The sequence below is a fragment of the Mus pahari genome, chromosome 10 (genome assembly GCF_900095145.1).
Source record: "Mus pahari chromosome 10, PAHARI_EIJ_v1.1, whole genome shotgun sequence".
Taxonomy (NCBI): domain Eukaryota; kingdom Metazoa; phylum Chordata; class Mammalia; order Rodentia; family Muridae; genus Mus; species Mus pahari.
Window position 1 is genome coordinate 8,818,302 of NC_034599.1, and position 18,813 is coordinate 8,837,114.

The 18,813-nt window shown below is 37.1% G+C and overlaps 1 protein-coding gene across 6 annotated transcripts in view; it reads left to right on the forward strand.

Annotated features, from left to right (window-relative positions):
- Nucleotides 1-26: 26 nt before the first annotated feature.
- Ccdc82 (coiled-coil domain containing 82) overlaps nt 27-18,813 on the forward strand; it is a 38,557-nt gene continuing 19,770 nt past the window's right edge. Inside the window, exons 1-6 of one of the 6 annotated variants that reach the window (XM_029543526.1) lie at nt 30-72; nt 2,201-2,285; nt 5,154-5,881; nt 6,313-6,517; nt 13,578-13,670; nt 18,656-18,780. In XM_029543526.1, coding sequence (XP_029399386.1) covers nt 5,168-5,881; nt 6,313-6,517; nt 13,578-13,670; nt 18,656-18,780 — 1,137 coding nt within the window. In that variant the 5' untranslated portion in view covers nt 30-72; nt 2,201-2,285; nt 5,154-5,167. Of the gene's footprint in view, nt 73-155; nt 2,286-2,593; nt 5,882-6,312; nt 6,518-13,577; nt 13,671-18,655; nt 18,781-18,813 lie in introns of those variants that run through there. The other 5 variants (XM_029543527.1, XM_029543528.1, XM_029543525.1 and 2 more) reach the window with 5 other exon arrangements.

The following is an 18,813-nucleotide window of genomic DNA, read 5'->3' on the forward strand; positions in this document are numbered from 1 at the left end:
GCGGGGCGGGGAGGTGGCGGGAGCGGAGCGGGGAGAAGCAGAGGCGGAGGCGGAGACCGAGCGCTTTGAAAGGTGAGAGCTGGAGGGTGGCTGCCTGCGGGTTTCTAGCGGGAATGCTCTGCGGTCCGGTCAGTCTGATAATTAGTGTAGTGGTGGGGAGGGGGAGACGCCTAGCCTTTCGCAGAGCCTGGATGTCGGCTTGTGGAGCGAAGGGGAGCGGCCGGCGCCCTCAGTGTTGTGACCTGTCATCTTTTAGATGTGCGTCACAGACGCGGGAAGGGGCCTACGAGTGTCTCAGACCCTGCCTGTGGGAGCACAGCCATCCACGGGTGTCTCCTCAGCTGTTTCCTGGGACCCTTATCTTTCTGTGCACAAACCCTTCTGGGAATTTTTCTGCACACCCCCATCTGCGTGCACAACCCATTCACTTTCCTTGTCTCTTCAGACCATTATCTGTGAGTACACAGCCTTTCTATGGCTTTCTATGGTCTTGGTGAAGCTGTATTAAGGGTTCCTGTCTTCTATCAACAGCCGTCCCTCCATTTTGGAGACCTTAGCACCCACTTCCTCTATCTGGGGAATGAGTCGCACCACCAGAGCCAGGTTGGCAATCATGAATGTGATCCTGATATTCACACCCCAAAGGATCATTTCTTCTCTCTTCCATTCGGCCCTGCTGGATTTAGAGAGCCACAGCCCTCATCACAGATACTAGTTATCCTGGATACAGGCTGGCAGAACCCATTCTACAAAGTATTGACCTATGATGTTAAATGGGAGGCATTGGTTTGCCTCTTTATATATTTACTTCATCCTTTCCTTTTTTTCTGACATGTTATGTATGCTGCTCCCTTTACCAGCCAATGGGAAGACTATAACAAATTGACTCAGACCAATGTGATAAAATTTTAAACAGAGTCATGCTTGTAGCCCTCAAATCCTTTATTGTGCTGGTTTGGTTTTGATGTCCCATGTAAGATTGTGAGCTCCTTGGGAGCAGAGACTGCATTTATTTCTTCTAGTAGCAGTGCTGCACCAGAACATGTGCTGGCATTTTAATAAATGTTCAACAACTCTTTGGCTTATAACATTTCCTTTCCACCATGTAAAAGAAAACATAAAAGAGGGTTGGGGCTTTACAAATTTCATGAATTAATTCCTCTTGGTAGGATTTTCAAAAATAGCATAGGATTTGTACTGAAATCTGAGCTACGTAGCTATCATCTTCCTATATTGTTTATAGAGCAAGTAGGTGACTGGGTTTCTTGATTATAAAAAGAAAATGTTTCTTCGATTCAAGTAGCATCAACACAGTGCCTTCTTTTGCCTGTAAAGTTACTTTGAAAGAAAGATGCAAATATGAACTAATATTCTTTGACAGACATCAAAGTTAATATGTGCATCTTACATGATAACGATTAAACTCATGATAGTATTGACTTTCATTCACTTATTTGATGCTTTCTGGTGAAGTCTTTATTTTTCTCTTTGCCTGAAGGTAAGATATCGTAATAAAATTCTCGTTTGAATTTTATAATTCAGCAAAAACAAAACTTACATCCATTTGCATGAATCCTCTTTCAGGCGAATTCTAAACAAGGAGCAACCTTACCCATGTACTTAGCATGTACTTCATGTTCTCATTTTTCTTCCCAAGATCACGCACCTTTTTCCTCTGCCATTCTTCCCTCCTCAGATGATTTAGTAAAGATACCCATAATTTAAAAAGAAGAGCTATCCACATTCAAAATCTCCCTTTTGATAATAGGTTTATTTTACTTTATTGATGGAAATGACTATTTTTAAATAGGACAGAAGCCTCAGCAAATGTACATTTGGCCAAATGAAGCTTTATTAACTTAAATAAAACATACCTTCTAAAATGGTCAAAGTCTCTGGTTTTTCATGGAAATTTTTGCTTTGGTCCTTGCCAAAGTTTCTTTAAGTTTGGATTTGATGTCATCCAAGAAGTGATAGAGGGAACTCTGCAGCTTTCCATATCTTTCGCACATTTTTTTCTTGCCTAAAGAATGATTTTCAAAATTTTCTGACTTAAACCATGTGCACTTAAATTCAGTTACATAATTTTTAAAAAGCATGTATGTTAGTGCTCACCATTTTGATGATTATTTTCCAAAACTAAAATTTAGCATGAATAAGAAATAAAATACTACTTCAACATGTTAATTGATGTTACCAGCAGTCATTGTGTAGCCCTGGACCGGGGAATCAGGAGACCTGGTTTCTAATCCCTGCTCTGTCACTAGCAAGCTTTGAGATCTTTGGTAAGTCATTTAAACTCTGTGTCCTATCTTTAATATTTACACATGAAGATAAATACCATCATCTTTGTCAGGGTTTAAAAATAAATATGAAAGTATACTGATCAATTTTAAGTATAGGTTATTTCTTTATGCCATCATTATGTACAGTCATATGCCTTCTTAGTAGAAGGACAGTCTTTTTTTTTTTTTTTTTTTTTTTTTTTTTATTATATGTAAGTACACTGTTGCTGTCTTCAGACTCTCCAGAAGAGGGCGGCAGATTTCATTACAGATGGTTGTGAGCCACCATGTGGTTGCTGGGATTTGAACTCAGGACCTTTGGAAGAGCAGTCAGTGCTCTTAACCACTGAGCCATCTCTCCAGCCCAGAAGGACAGTCTTAATCATTTCTAAGTTGTTCTAGGAAATACCCAGGAAAATAAATGTGCTTTGAGCATCTTCTAGTTTTATATGAGCGATCTCATGTATGTGAATTTGTTTTGTGGACTAAAATAAAATCATCTTTCACTTTAATATTTCTTACTGTCCATATTTACTTTTATGTATCTAAAGAAACCATATTTGTATTTTTATTGAAGTGCTTTTATTATTTCTCCCAATTCAAACAAGTTTCCTAGAAAGCCATGATTGTGTATTGCACATGTACAAAATTGGCTTATGAAAAATTATATGTTCTTACAAATATTTTTTTACTCCATGACTTTCAAACATAAGCTGCCTACTTATTCTGGTGTTTAACAAAAGAAAAATTGTTTGAAACTGTTGAAATTAGGTGGAAAGCAGTGGGGTGAACAAAATGCATGCTTTGAAGAATGCTAGATTTATGGGTGTTTATAGGATAATTTTCATTATTTATCTTTATTTTTATCTTTTTGGCTTTATAACTAACTACAACTCAAATAGATTATAGATTATAACCAACTATAATTCAAATAGGCCAATTGGTTTACTAATTGGTATGTGTTACTTATTATTACTGTTACATTAATTATATCCTGTAGCAGATACTATCACAAAGTTACATTTCAGCCTATGCTATACAGATCATTTTAAGTGTATAATCTTATAATTTCTGTTGTTCTGATTTTATATGATGTTACCATTATATGGAGATATATTACCTTATACCATATCAGGATTAGTACAATTGAATGATTGATACATTCTTTCCTTTTCCAAGTAATAATTGTGGAACACTGTAAACTTGGTCCAGCAATGTCAACGTTGCTTAACATTATTTTGGCTACATAGCTTTGATACTACCCTCATAGTTACACATCTTTTAATATTTTCAATGACAGTTAGTTTTTATTTTATAAACATTTCTCTTTCTCTAAGCTTCTAGCAATCCCTTAGAAGAGAAACAAATTAAGTGGATGTTTGAAGCTAATGTTTGTAATAAAAAACATGAACAGTATGATTATTTTTGCAGTCTTGGATTATTTCTGTTTTAAGGTTCTACTATTGTTTTATCCTTTGATGATATTATGAGTAGTAGAAAGACAAGAAATATGGGCTATTGTAGAATAATATCATAATAATTTTCATAAGCTCTTATATGTGTATTATGAGGTCATATTGCTTTGTGATTCTACTGTGCCTTGGCAACCACAAAAGTATATATATGTTATTAAATTTCTAGTTATCTTACCTGTCAGTAGTTTAATACATGCTTATGATAAATTTAGTGAAATATACTTTATAAATTCATGAACTGATAGCTTTTTTCTTCCTTATACTATGTTCTGCTTTACCGTGAAACTTTTCTTACCATTTTTATTTGACTATGTTATTATATTTTTAGTAAATTTCGTTGGATTACTCTGTACATGTTAAGTGTAGTGTACCTCCATCTCCACTTTGCTAAGGAATATAGCTGCAGCAGTCTTATCAGATAGGCTCTCTCTCAGCATTGTATTGTCATCTCTTTTATATCAATTATTGTAACTTTGTTCAGGAAACTTGATTGAGCTTTTAAATTCATGTGATTTCTGTTTCAAATTAAATCCTTCTTTGCCTGAGGACAAATCATCTTTCTAATTCCATGTATTTGTGTGTTGAACACATATATGCAACGTACGTGGGTTTGCTCGCCAATGCAGGTATTTGACAAAACCAGAGATAGATGTAGTGATATCTCACTCAATTGTTTCTTGGCATTATTTCTTAAAACAACTCTTCTCACTAAACCTAGAACTTGCCATTTCAGTTGGACTAATAGGCCAAGGAGCCACCTGTTAAGATTCACCTGTCTCTGTCCCCTTCTAGGTTTTGTGTGCACTGGCACAACCAGTTTTCATGTGTGTGATAGGGATCTTAACCCAGGTTTTTATGCTTTCATGGCAAACAGTTTATCCAGTAAGCCACCTCCAAGCCATATCTTTGTAATTTCATCGTTTTCTGTTCTTGTCCCATTGCTCCTGTCAGAAGCTGTCTATCCCTTTTCAGTGATCCTTATTAACTAAGTATAGCATGTTCATCATCAGTACCAGAGTTTTGTGTTCACCACACTAACTTGTCTGAAATTATTTTGGTGAACTAATTGCCTTACTAATCTTTCTATATCTTGACATTTCTATCATGTTTATTTTTACTATTAACATTGACTACTTCAATTTTTCTTAATTATGTTTTCATCCTTGAGTTTAATCCAGTTTTCTGAAGGATACAAGAATGGGTGTTCAAAAAAGTAATAGTTGTTCAATTAATTATTTGAATATTAACTGTCCTGTAACTTTTTTTTAACTCCAGTATCTCATGTGATTCTTGCCTTTGTGAACTATTTAATGGATTCAAATTAATGTGTACCTTGTGTTCATTGCTGTAATGTGGTTGTCACTGTTATGTTCCTAATAACTTTATTTTATAGAAGCTTAAGTGAAAATGGTACATGTTAGAAGACATGAAACAAGAAAAAATTCTAAAACCCAAATACCTGAGCAAAAATCTCGAGTTGATTGGCGTCGGACTAAAAGAAGTATCTCACAGTTGTTTGATAGTGATGAAGAGCTTGGTAGTAATGAGGAACTTGACAGTGATGAAGAGCATGATAGTGGGGAAAGTATTGACAGTGATGAAGAGCTTGATATTAGCAAGAAGTCTGGTATTAATGAACTACCAGAAAAGGAAACAGAGCTTAAATTAATCAAAGTTGAAAGTCAGGAAAGCAACAGTAAACATCTTACAAACACCAGCAATAGTTCAGCAGATGAAGAAAAAATGAAGAAAACCAAACATAATGACTTACCAGATGATGAAGCTCACCCAGGTCAGGCAGAGAATCATCACAACAGACACACTGGACAAATCCTAGAGGAAGATAAGGAAGATGAATGCATCAAGCCAGGAAAAAGAAAAAGGCTGTCCTCTGTGATGTATGACAGTGATGAGAGCGATGACAGTGATATCCTAGTTAGAAAAGCAAGTGCTAAACACCCACGCAGGGTGGTCGAGGATGAATGTTCTTCATTGGAAATGGAGCAAGAAACTCCTGAGATATCAGCAGCTGCTCGAAAGCGAGAATACCACCAGAAGCTAGAGAAACTCTCTGAGAGATCACGCCAGAGACAGAGACGCAATAGTGGTAGGAATTTTGAGGTGTGTTTTACTTTGTTTGTTTTATTGTTGTTGAATTTTTACTTGAAAGTAGGTTCTATAAGCATTAAAGTACTGACTCTATTCTATTTTCAGTAAAGCTAGAGTTTTAAAATAAGCATTTCTAAATGCCATAATGAACTATTGCATTTAATAATAACATTTTATTGTTAGCCCCACTTTCCTTCTAAAAAAATATCGAAGGAATATTTGTTGTTCTGTATGATTGTTCCCATTCATAATTGCTCATATTCTTAATGTTTATTTTAAACATTTTACCAAACATAACCAAAATTTATAATTCCTCGGTTTTAAAAGTTAAGTAGTTAGCTTTAAAATGTGTAACTTTTTAGGCTTTCGGATTTAATTTTAAAACCATGCTGGCTGTTTTAAAGGCACAATATTTACTGAAGCATTTCTTCTCATTTAATTAGGACTCTGAAAAGGACTCTTGTTCAAGCACTGATAATGAGGATGAAGATGAGGATGAGGATGATTACAGATATGATGAAAATGAAGATGATTACATGATTGATGATTTTGTAGTGCGAGATGAGGAAGGCAATGAAGAGAATAAAAATCAACAAGGAGAAAATTTGACTGCATCACAACTGAAATTAGTAAAACAGAATTCTCTTTGTAAGTTAAATATGAAGACAAGGTTTCTGCCTTGTTCAAATCATTATATAATGCATCAAAGCTTACTAATGCCATCTTTTAAAACATTTGGTTAGGAATTATGTCTTTTATGTTTGGACATTTTAAATTTGACAGCAAAAGTTGATTTCAGTGATTTCAGGAATTCATTTCCCTTTTATACTATTGACCCCACCCCCCCAGGAAACAAGCATTTATTTTTATCAGGCTAACTTTGTCAGTATTTATCCTATAAATACAATTTAAAATACATTTATTAATTAGAAAATGCACTATATTTTATGGTAACACTTTATGGCAAATAACTGTTTTTTCCAAAAAAGGAGACTGACAGTGTTTTATATACTTTGAAATATTTTTTAATATATGTTTTAAATTTATATGTATGTATGTATACCTGTGTGAGTTTATCCACACTGTATGCATGCATACAGGTGCTCGCAGAAGCAAGAGGGCATTGGAATCCCTGGAACTGGAATTAAAGCCAGTTGTAAGCCTGCTCATGTGGGTATTGGGAACCTGACCCTGTCTTCTGCAAGAGCAGTAAACCCCGTGAACCACTTAGCCACCTCTCCTGCCCTCGTAGTTACCTTCAATGTTGATCTTACTAGAAGGCAGCTGGATTCTTGTATCTGAGCAGCTTTCAGTCTGTCATAATGTGTTGTTTTGTTGAAGTTTATGAAACCGTTTTGCCTCATACTAACATGCAGCTGGAAAAGGGAAGAACATACATTGTTTCTAAAATAATTGTGGATATTCTTATCAGATAATGTTAATACACAAAAATTTGACCAATGATAATTTCCTGAAAGTTAGTTGTATTATGGAAGCTGAAACCATATAAAAGAACTTTTAACACTCATAGTACAACCCATTGGCAATCTTGCATTTTATAGGCTATTTTATCCATGTATGATTTTATTACAGGACATTGGTCATTTGGAAAATACTGGTTTGCTGATAGTCCGTATTTTCACATGTATATCTGTTTATACATATATAGTTTACATATATATGTACATTATAGTTTACATCTGTTAATATTTTAATTGCATCAAAATATCCTCATAATATTGGGAAGCTGTCATTTGCAGTTACTACATATCAGTTTTTCAGAACTGTGATTTCTACTTAAACACTTGGCTTTATTTATTGGCAACCAACACAGTAAATTATAATTAAAGTTTTGACAGGTTGCTTGCTCCTTCTTGAGAAAACATTTGACAAGTATTATTAAGTATCCAACTTGTAATTGTTCTTTGAAGAGAAACTGGTTGTTTCATGAGAGACGAAACTTTCCCCCGGGTATAACAGGTGCATGAATGAATTTTCCTCAGAACCCACTAGTCTGTTTTGGTATGCAGTATAAGTTTTTCCTACATAGCACCAAAGGACGTGCATATTAAAGATTAATGAGAGTGATCAGTTTTACTGTTTTATCAAGGATATTCCTAGGCAATTGGATAGTTTTTGTCATCAGAGCCTCACTGTGGTGACTGACGTCATTGGTAGGTTTTTGGCGCTAGTGCCCTGCTTTTTGTAGGGGCAGCTGTTTTGTCAGTTGTACTTTTGTACAGTGAAAATATCAGAAAAATATGGTATTTTAATATTTATAACTGTGGATCTTGCTGGTATCTTTAAATAGGCATTAGACAGTGTACTTACTTTAAAATTACTGTTTTTTTTTTTAAGTCAGGGTTTTTGAATCTTCACACAATGAAGCCTACCAAAATTAGAAAATTCTCTCTCTCTCTCTCTCTCTCTCTCTCTCTCTCTCTCTCTCTCTCTCTCTCTTTACCTTCCCCCTCCCCTCCCCCCAGTGTGTGTGTGTGTGTGTGTGTGTGTGTGTAATTAATAAAATTATAAATAAAAGAATTTGAAAAGTTGGGGTACATTTAAATATGCATAGCACCAATTGGATCCATATAGTTGTACATAAGTTCAAAGATTTTTTCATGATGTTTTACAGTTCACAGACAGGTTGATAAATTATAGATTCTTCCTAAATAATTATTTTAAGAAGTATAACATTTTGTATAACAAAATTAAGTATGAGTTTGACTTATATCCCACAACTTTTAATGAAACAGTAGGCTGAAAAATGATTCCTACTTCAGGAAACTTGACAAATTAAGGAAGAAAGCAAGGCATTTCCAAGTTAATCTTTAACTTTCTTGAATCAACAGGTACTGGTTCATTTGCCACTTAGGTATTTACATCATAAGAACACTCAATTAGGAGACATACTATCATTATAGATTCTTTATAGAGACTGCATTAAATAAGTGCAAGACCAGTATATGTAAACTACTTCTAATTCCTTCTCTACCGACTCCTTTCTGTTTACTATATTTTAATGGCAGTTTGGGAATTAGAGAAATTTTGAATGAAAATTAGAACTGTCATGTCCTCATTCACCTCTTACACTGGTTTGATACCTTTGTTACAAGTGATACAATTGATGATACTGTCTTGATCCATTAAACTTATTCATAGCTCCCATTAGAGCCCTCTTCTTGGCGTGTACCTCTGTGGATTTTGACTACTGTCTAATGACAGATACCCACCATAGTGTCCTAAAATGTTCTTTCTTTATCTGTTATAGTTTATGGGATGCTTTCTGAAGACTTGTGTATGTGACTACTTGAACACTGGTGGTGGCACTGTTTTGGGGGTTGCTATGAAACTTTAGGTGGTGGGACATAGCTGGAAGAAGCAAGTTTCTAGGGAGCGGGTCTTAGGAGTTATAGCTCAAACTCTGCTTATGGCTCTCTCTCTTGTCATTTTCCGCTTTTGTCATTTTCCGCTCACTGTAATATAAGCAACCTCATGCCTCTGCCTACATAGCTGCAAGCTGTTCTTGCTGTCATGAACTATACCTTGAAACAATAAACCAAAATAAATTCTTCATTCCTTAGGTTACTTCTTGTTAAGTATTTAATTACAGCAATTTGTAAAGTAGTAAATGTACATTCCCATCTTTTCCTAGAACCATAGGAAACCACTTATTTGAGTTTGTTGCCACAGTTTTTAACATTTCCAGAATGTCACAGAATTATTAAGAACACCACAGCATCTAAGTTTTCCTATTGGTTTCTTCTCCCAACTGTGCATCTTGAGTTTTTCCCCCATGGCTAAACAGGTGCCATAGCTCATTTATTTTCATTTTATTGCTAAATAAAAATTTATTGTATGGATTTGCCACAGTTTACGCACTCGTCTGTTGAAAAACATCTTGCTTCTTTCCATGTTTTGGTAATTATAAATAAAACTAATATTAACACTTGTGTTCAGAATTTTCTGTGGACAGAAGACTGTATCTCACTTGAATAAATTCCAGAGAGTATTGGCTTTACTTTTAATATTAAATATCTCTACCTCAAGGGTTTATATTTCATATTCCATACAATCTATTTTATTTTGTGTGTTCTATATGTGCAGTAGTCTTATTCAACAGACTGTGTTTTCCTCAACTGATAACAGTATTCTTGTTCTTCCTTTCTTGAGTTGACATGTTCTATAAGCCACTATATTCTCTTTTTATTTGTTTCCTGTATAATTACAGAGTAGTAAACAGTGACACTGGATAACTCTGCTTACCAGCATACTCTTCGGTTCTTACGTTAACCCAGTGCTGTTTTGCTGCCATTGGCCACTATCACTCCTGAATGTTCCTCCTCTTCTGTAGCTTCTGTATTACCACTGTCCCCTGCCTTTCCTTTGGATTATGGCACTAATCTTTCCCGATTTTGCCATTCATCTTTTGTATATCCCAGGACTTCATCAACTGCCTTCATTTTGCTTGTACTTAGGGCAGTTTGCCACTACTTTAGCCTAGTATATAAGCAAAAACTCCCTAATATTTAGCTTCAGGAAAGATTTTTCCTGAGTATAGTGTCCACATTTTCATCAACTTGTTCAGTATGTTTATATGATTATCTCTTAGACATCTTGAGCTCAATAAGTAAAACACTCAGATATATTGTAAGAGTTGGAGTAGTAGATCACCTATTGTCAGGGTGGCTAGATCGTTTCATACATTTATCAGAACTGGACATCAAAAAGAATTTTTTTGGCAAATAAAAAAAAGCCCAATGAAATAAGTATCTGATTTCTGAAAGAAAAGGCTAGATGGTTAACTGTCTTCCCTCTTTATTGTATTCCTATGCATTTATCTTTTTCTTTTTAATTTCGTTTTACTTCATTTAAGATAGGATTGTACATTGTTGCCTAGGCTGCCCTAGAGCTCACCATGTAGCCCAGCCTGGATGCAAACCAATGGTAATCATCCAGTGTTCAGTCTTGAAAGATTCAAGGTTCTGGGCTACCATCCCTAATGCATTAGTCTTTATGGCACTTGATAGGAACACATTGCAGTTGGGTAAGTAATTTGAAAAAGCATAGTATCTGAAAATTTCCAGACTTTATATGAGATAAATGCTAATCATGACTAGAGTTTTTGTAAATCTCAGAGCTGATAAAACAAAAATGTGGAGTTTATATATATGATTAAATGAGTAGTTTTAATTTATCAATTTTATGTCGTGAGGTTGACAAAATATAAGCAGTGCTTGATTAGCCAAAGAATTAAGTTCTAAAGGTTGCTATAAGTTAATCTTATAAATTGAAAAATATTTTTCTCATTAACTCAATAGTCTATATGATGAACAGTGAAATACCCCTCTGTGGCTTGGGTTAAATTATAACTGAAGTGGTATTTCCAGATTTAATCCTGCTAACTTCTATAATTCATACTAAGTGCAATTTGAAGCTCCTAATTCTGCATTCAGCATACAGTTGAAAATCAAAACTGGCCATCAATTGTGATGCACACCTTTAATCCCAGCACTAGTAGGCAGAAGCTGGCAGATCTCTGAATTCAAGGCAAACTGGGCTACATACAAAGTTCCAGTCCAGTCAGGGCTACATAATGAGATCCTGACTCAAAAATGAGAGTGGGTTGTCAATTCAGTAAAGACTGGGAACAAAAGAAGGCATGTGTCATTTTCTCACCACCTGCCATTTGGCCAAGAGGTACATCTACCCCACTTCAGAACAACTGGTTTCTTCCTTCACAACACTCAAGTCTTCACCTCTTTTCATCAGCCTTTTAAATGTCTGTTTATATTCTCAGACTGCAGTTCTCATGAAAGATATGGAAAGAGGTTAAAGGACAGGTATTTGTCCATCACACATCAGACCTGCATACTTTACATGTTAGAAATATTGTGCATGGGTAGAAGAGACAAGTAAAACACTGTTAAGTGGATAGTAAATGTTGCATTATCGCTTTAGCACTCTGTGCTAAATATGTTCAGACAAAACAGCATAATAGAGGTAAAAAGAAAACATTTCAGACAAGCACGGTATCACTAGAATACTGGTAGTTTAAAACAAGGAATTAATCACCTTAGTTGCCACCTAGCAATTCATATAATTCTATCAGTACCACAAAAATGAGCCTGAAGACAATATTTGATTGCATTCAATATGCATATTTTTAAAGGTGAGGTTTTTAAAATTGCCTATAGGGACATTTCTTCTTTACATAACCTCACTTTTCAAGTGAGAACCAGCTTTATTTATATGAAACACTAGAGACACTCTATGAAATGGAAAGGACTGAAAGCTTTCCTACTTCAGATGTTCTTGAGCATTGTGCTAAGGTATAAAAATGAAACAAAACTACAGATGAATGATCTCTGATTAACAGTGGTGTGTGTGCGTGTGTGTGTGTGTGTGTGTGTGTGTGTGAGAGAGAGAGAGANGAGAGAGAGAGAGAGAGAGAGAGAGAGAGAGAGAGAGAGAGAGAGAGAGAGAAGAGGAGAGGAGAGAGAGAAAGGAGGCTTTAATTTAAATTCCCAGCCCAGATTATGTGTATTTAAGGAGTTTTCACATTATTCCCCACTTCCTGTTACTGTTGTGTCCTTTGAATGAAGTAGACACTTACTATATCCTTTGCTGTGCCAACACAATTCAGTGACTGTGAGGAGATAGGCAGGACTAGAGTGGAGTGATGAACAGCTGACCCCCCACCTACATTTTGATCCTTCACTGGGACATCTCTGATTCATTCAGTTTGGTTTTTGAAAAGAACAAAAACAATGTTAAACTACACTAACCCAGTTACCCATGCTGAGAAAAAAAAATTCTGCCTAGGATGAGTTCATTGTGAAGTAGATAAAGGAGAGCTAGTATTAAAGCACGTCAGCACCTTCATGGCAGGAGTAGAGACTTGAAATTTTCCTGAAGGCCTCAAACCCTTACATAGTCCTTCTAGCAAACAGAAATACAGCAGCCTCTTCGTGTTCAATCCACTTTGTCAGCTGGAAGTAAAACCACAATCCATTCATGATTTCTAAGGGTATATCCTACTTTTTTTCTTCAGGCCCTAGCTAATTACCTTCCACATTTCCAGACATAGTTCACAGGTACCTCCAAAAGAGTCTTTGATGACCATTTGAATTATGGGAGGAAGGATTTTCTAGAGAACATTTCCATTTCCTTAGTAAAGTCTGGCCCCAGAGTAACAGGAACAGCAGCACTGCCTGGTCTGTCACCAAGATGAACTCATGTCTGAGGCTGGGTTACAGAGAATATAATGGTGGTATATGCATAGCGTGGGAAGGAGAAGGCACAGCTTCTCAAAGCAGTGTGGAAAATTCTACATCTGTGACAGTGTAAAGGCGAATGGGGTTCTCATGCCCACTGAGATTTCTGTGAGTAGCAGTTTCCTAGACCATGTCATATGCAGCATATTATAGACTAAAGCATAGTAAACAGTCCACTTGGGAGGCTCTCTTGCTGATTTCATTCATTGCAGTTGATAATTAATTTCAAGTGGACATGGGTTATTTTGATTTTTCACAGTGTATCTCTCTGTATTCTCTGAAGAAATTTTCCTTAGTAAGTCTGGGACCATTTTAGATTCAGGATGAGCGAACTTCATGATACTTGTACCTATTTCTTAGCAGGGGGCCTGTTGTAGGCATAGTATAGTGCTGTCTGCTATGTCCTAATAATTCCTTTAAATTAATTTCAGATTCTTTTAGTGACCATTATACTCACTTTGAAAGAGTTGTGCAGGCTCTTCTGATCAATGCTTTTGATGAATCTTTCCTGAAAACTTTGTATGGTAAGTTAATAGTATCACTGAAACACTTTGTTGGTGGTGGTAGGGGTATTTTTTAATTTTCCTAAATAGCTTTTGAAACTAGATGCAACAAACCGAAGACAAACCATTCTTAAATCTTCCCAGTTGTCCCTTCTGAAATAAATACTCTATTGTGGGAACTAAAAAGGGGGCCCGGGGGAAGAAGGGAAGGGAAGAGCCCACGTCCTGCCAGAGTTCCGCCTATGCTCTCTGGTCAGGCAGACGTGGGAGGACTGCCACATGCTTTCCACTCAGCCCCGGGTGAGCATCCAAGCCTCTGACCCACTCTTGGGGGTGGGGTGGACAAGGGACAGTCCTACCTGAGAGCCCCGGGGCTACTCTCTAAAGTCCCAGGGTTATGGGAGAGAGGGATGAGGGAAGAGAGGTTCCACACCAGCCAGAGTGAGCACAGCGGATTTTGTGCACAGGAAGGCCTTCCATCTGAGATTAGAAACAGCTCATTGGGAGAAAGCCTATCCTGTCCTCCATGTGTGGCAGGCCTTGATGAGCAGAGACTGTCTGTGGTTTTAGAGCTTTATTATAGAGAGGCAGGGGGAAAGAGAGAAGGTAGAAAAGAGAGAGAGAGAGGAAAGGCTAGAAAGAAAGTAAGAGTAAGAGGGAGAGAAGAGAGAAGACAGAGGGGAGTGAGAAAAGAGGAGAGGAGTGTAAGAGAACAAAGGAATGAGAGAGTAAGAGGAGAGTAGTGAGAGAGAGGGGTACTGTTGCTAGGTAACTGGGGAGGAGTTTAGCCTGAAGGTCAGAAGCTTGGGACATTGCCATGCTTCTCTTGTGTGGGTTGGGGGGGGGGGCGCGTGTGCAGTAACTTAGGCAAGAGCCAGAGTTCCAGGAGCATGAGGGAACTCCTACAGTGTCAAGTAGGTGAATTATCACCCTTCCGGGGTTCAGACCTCAGCTCGACTGGAGACCAGCCTGTCTGTGCATAGCCCAATGCTCCACACTCTACAAGTGCATTATTCACTTAAACAGTTTATTAATAATATTTGAGATATATAGATGACAAGTATATGATAATTTGTTGCTCCCAAAGTGTCTACATTTAGAATATAAAACATACACTCCTAAAACATAAGGGTGCCTCAACATTCATGTTATCAGTTCCTCTAAGATTTTGAACTAAACCAACAGACACATGCTATTTTCTGCTTTTGTACCTTGGAGCATTCTGTTCTCAATCAGATTTTTTTTTTTTAAATCGCAGATAGTCTAGGTAAATGTACAGAATGTTTTTGTTGTGAAAGTTGTAAATACTTTTCATTGCCTCACTCATGCCAGTCTCATCCTGAGTATGATTGCACACATACATGTGAATTCTTATATTGTGTCGAAAATGGACCTCAACTTTCTTGCCTTAACAGAGTATAAGAAATTAAACTTTAAATATACATGTGTCTCCAGCATAGACATTTCATAGACTATATATGTTATGCTGAATACCTATGAGTACTTAAGGAAGATTTTATTCATAAGTTATAGACAAATGTTTTTTGAATGCCATCCAGGCATTATTTGAGGATAGGTAATGACTTAAAGACATTAGATTCCTACCTTTTGTGACTTGGAATTAATAAACAGACACTGAGTAAACAAGTAGATAGCATAATATGTGAACTAAACCTAGATTGTACCTCTTATGGAAATAAAGAGTACAGAATTGAACAATAAGAGAAACTAATGTCTGTTAGATAGATGTCAGATAGATAGATAGACACATACATACATACATACATACATACATACATAATACATACATACATACATACATATATACACACACAGATAGAGTCTGACAAGAAACAACTTAAATAGGAAAGAGTTTATAACTCTCAGATCATACTCCTTCACTAAGGGGAGTTAGGACAGAAACCTTAGTGCAGGAACTGAAGCAGAGCCCCAGAGAGTGCTGAGTACTGCTTTATTACACTTGGCTTGCTCAGTCTGCTTTCTTATACACCCCAGGACTATACACCTGTCCAGGGCTTGCCCCACCCACAGTGGGCTGGTCCTTCCTAAATCAATCACTGATTAAGAGACTGTACTACAGACTTGCCTAGGCAGGTATTATAGAGTAATCTTCTCAACTGAGAGTCCCTCTTCCTAGATGACTCTAACGTGTCAAGTTGGCATCTAGCCAGAACAGATAGATAAATAAACTTTAATATATTATGACATATGTACAAATATAAGTATATGAAGACTGGATAGACTGGTCAAAGAATGTAATGAAGAAATAGTTTTTAAACAGAAACAAAGTAAGTAAGTAAGTATTAGTGAGTAAGGTGGATGTATTAATTTGCTTTATATTTCTGTGATAAAAATACTGACAAAAATCAATGTGGGAAATAAAGGTTTATTTGCTTTATATATACTGGGTCACAGCTTTTTGAGGGAAACCAAAGCAGGAACTTGGAGGCAGGAACCAAAATAAAGGACATAGAGGAGTGCTGCCTTCTGGGTTGCCTAGCCTGCCCAGGACTATACAACATGGGACTACCTGTCTAGGGGTAGCACTACCCACAATGAGCTAGGCCTTCCTACTTTCCTTATTCAAGAAAATGCCCTTTGAAATTGGCCTATAGGCAGTATAATGAAAGTATTTTCTCAGTTGAGTTTCTTTCTCCCCACATATGTCTAGCTTTGTGTCAAGTTGACAAACACCAGCTAGGACAATTGACCCCCAATCAGCTTATCACCAGTACATTACTATTACACCATATGTTGAATTATATTGCTAATTAATAAATCTCTGCAGCAGATATGCTACCTGCCTCAATGCTTTATGTTCCCAAATAAAACACACACACACACACAGCCTTTAATTTTAATATGCTGTATACAGCTCCACGTGGTTAATCCTGAATTGTTACTTACTAATTCTGTGTCCTATTTTGGCTAGTCTGGACCCAGAGAGCTGTCCAACTGAGCCACACACAGGGCCTAACTCTCCCTGCTCCTTCACAAGAGCAGCCATGCCTCTCTGTCCTGCACTCTTCTCAGGTATGGCGTCTCTCTTCTCTTCACACTCTGAACAAGGCAGATCTCCCTTCTTCTCTTTCCTCTCTCCTGGTCCTGGGAAATTGCAAAAATCCACCTCTGTCTGTCCTTCCCAGCTATTGGCTGTTGGCATTTTTATTTACCAATCAGAACCAAACAGGGCAGGTTCCTAGAAGCCATATGGAGACACTTGTGTAAGCCACTTTGGAGACAAAATTAACATTAGAATACAAGCATCATTAGGCAAGACTCACTACACCACACCATTCCTCTCTTGTTTATCATACAAGTTCTCATATTAATATCAATATTTCAAAAAAAATAAATTCTAACCACAGTCTTTACAAATTCTTGTTCTCTGGCTCTGTTATCCTCAGTACACACAGCTTGTCTCCTAGGCTCAGGCTGACTCTATTGGACACTAGCTACTCTCTTTGGTGCTCATCCCATGGTATTGGCTTCACCAGTATGCTGGAGATTCTGCAGTGATAGGTCTGTATCTTTGTCAATAACCTCTTCTTGACTGTCTTCAGGAACTCTTTCCAATGCCACATGGTGCTAAGCTTCAGCTTCCCTCTATGACTCCTTCATGCCTTCAGAACTAGTATTACCTTGTGACTCCTGCTCATTATCCAGTTTGCCTACCTGTACAGGGTATACCTTTGGCCCCCCTTGGACCACATCTTATGGCTGATTCTGCAGCCCCAGCTGCCCAGCACCACAGATTCTTACTTCAAAGCATGATTCAAACAGTCCCAATAGAGTCTATACTTACCCTGAAACTTAACAAACCATGCCCCCATTGTCTATATTATTCTCAGCATTCTTATCTTTCAGGATCCCACAGAACTGCCTATTAAGCTCTTGTCCAGCCCAAAGTTTCAAACATCTCCAAGATCCTTCCAAAACAACATAGTCAGTTCTATCACAAATATTCTACCAATGCTGCCAAATTCTGTTAGTGTACTTTATATTACTACAATAAATTACTAACCAAAGGTGACTTGGGGAAAAAGTGTTTACTGGCTTTTATATAGTGGGTCATAGTCCACTGAGGGAAGCCAAGGCAGGAACCTTGAGGCAGTAATTCAAACAGAGGTCATAGGGTAGTGCTGCTTACTGTTTATGAAGTCTGCTTTCTTATACAACCCATCATGTATTTAGAGAGTTATGTGTCAAATTGACAAAATTCAACCAGGACAGTAATATCTACATCTGTTGTATGCTTAGGGCCACAGTAAGAGTTAAGAGCATTTAGGAACAACTAGGAAGACCAATTGTCATTATAATGCAGTGTCCGCAGTGAGGGGAGAAGACAACAAAGGAGGAGCCAGTGGGAAGAGGGGCTCTTAATTCATCATCGACTCATGAAGTGTGTAGTGACTTATTATAACATGAGAAATTTATTAACTAAATTCACATGAATTTCTGAAGAGAGCAGAAGGGTTAGCATCCCAGGCCATTACAAATATGTATAGATTGAGAATAAAATAGTAATCAAATTAGGAAAGCAAAAATAAGATGTGGTGTTCTATAAGGAAATACAGGGGGAGACAAGGCAAAAGAGATGCTTCTATTGTGTTGGCAAGATCCACGGGTAGATCTGTGGATGGAACCAGCTGCAGAGCTCCTTAAAAATGTAATCAGTCATTCAGTGGTCATGAAAACTGGTTTGAAAGGAAGAGGTAAATGTTCTGTGTGCGAGCTTTTTCATGTGACTCTTGTGATACATATATAAAGATAATGAGAAGGTCTGAGGCTATGGAAGAATGACAGAAACTCTGCCCTGTTCTCTGCCCCTGCCCTTCCATGAAATGAAGCTTTTATTTTATTAAGTATTTTCTAATTTAAAATAGCTTCACCTATCCAGCCATCTTTCTAAACCTTAAGCACAGGCAATGTTCAGTTGATTCAGTATTTCAAGTGTCCTATTGTTTTTGTTCATCTGCTCACAGCTGACACCAGGAAGAAATCCTATGTGCAAGATATGTTGACATCTCTTCATTATTTGGATAATCGCTTTATTCAACCCCGTCTAGAGAGTTTAGTCTCTAGAAGTCGATGGAAAGAACAATATAAGGTATGTAGCTTGCCTTTTTTTTTTTTTTTTTTT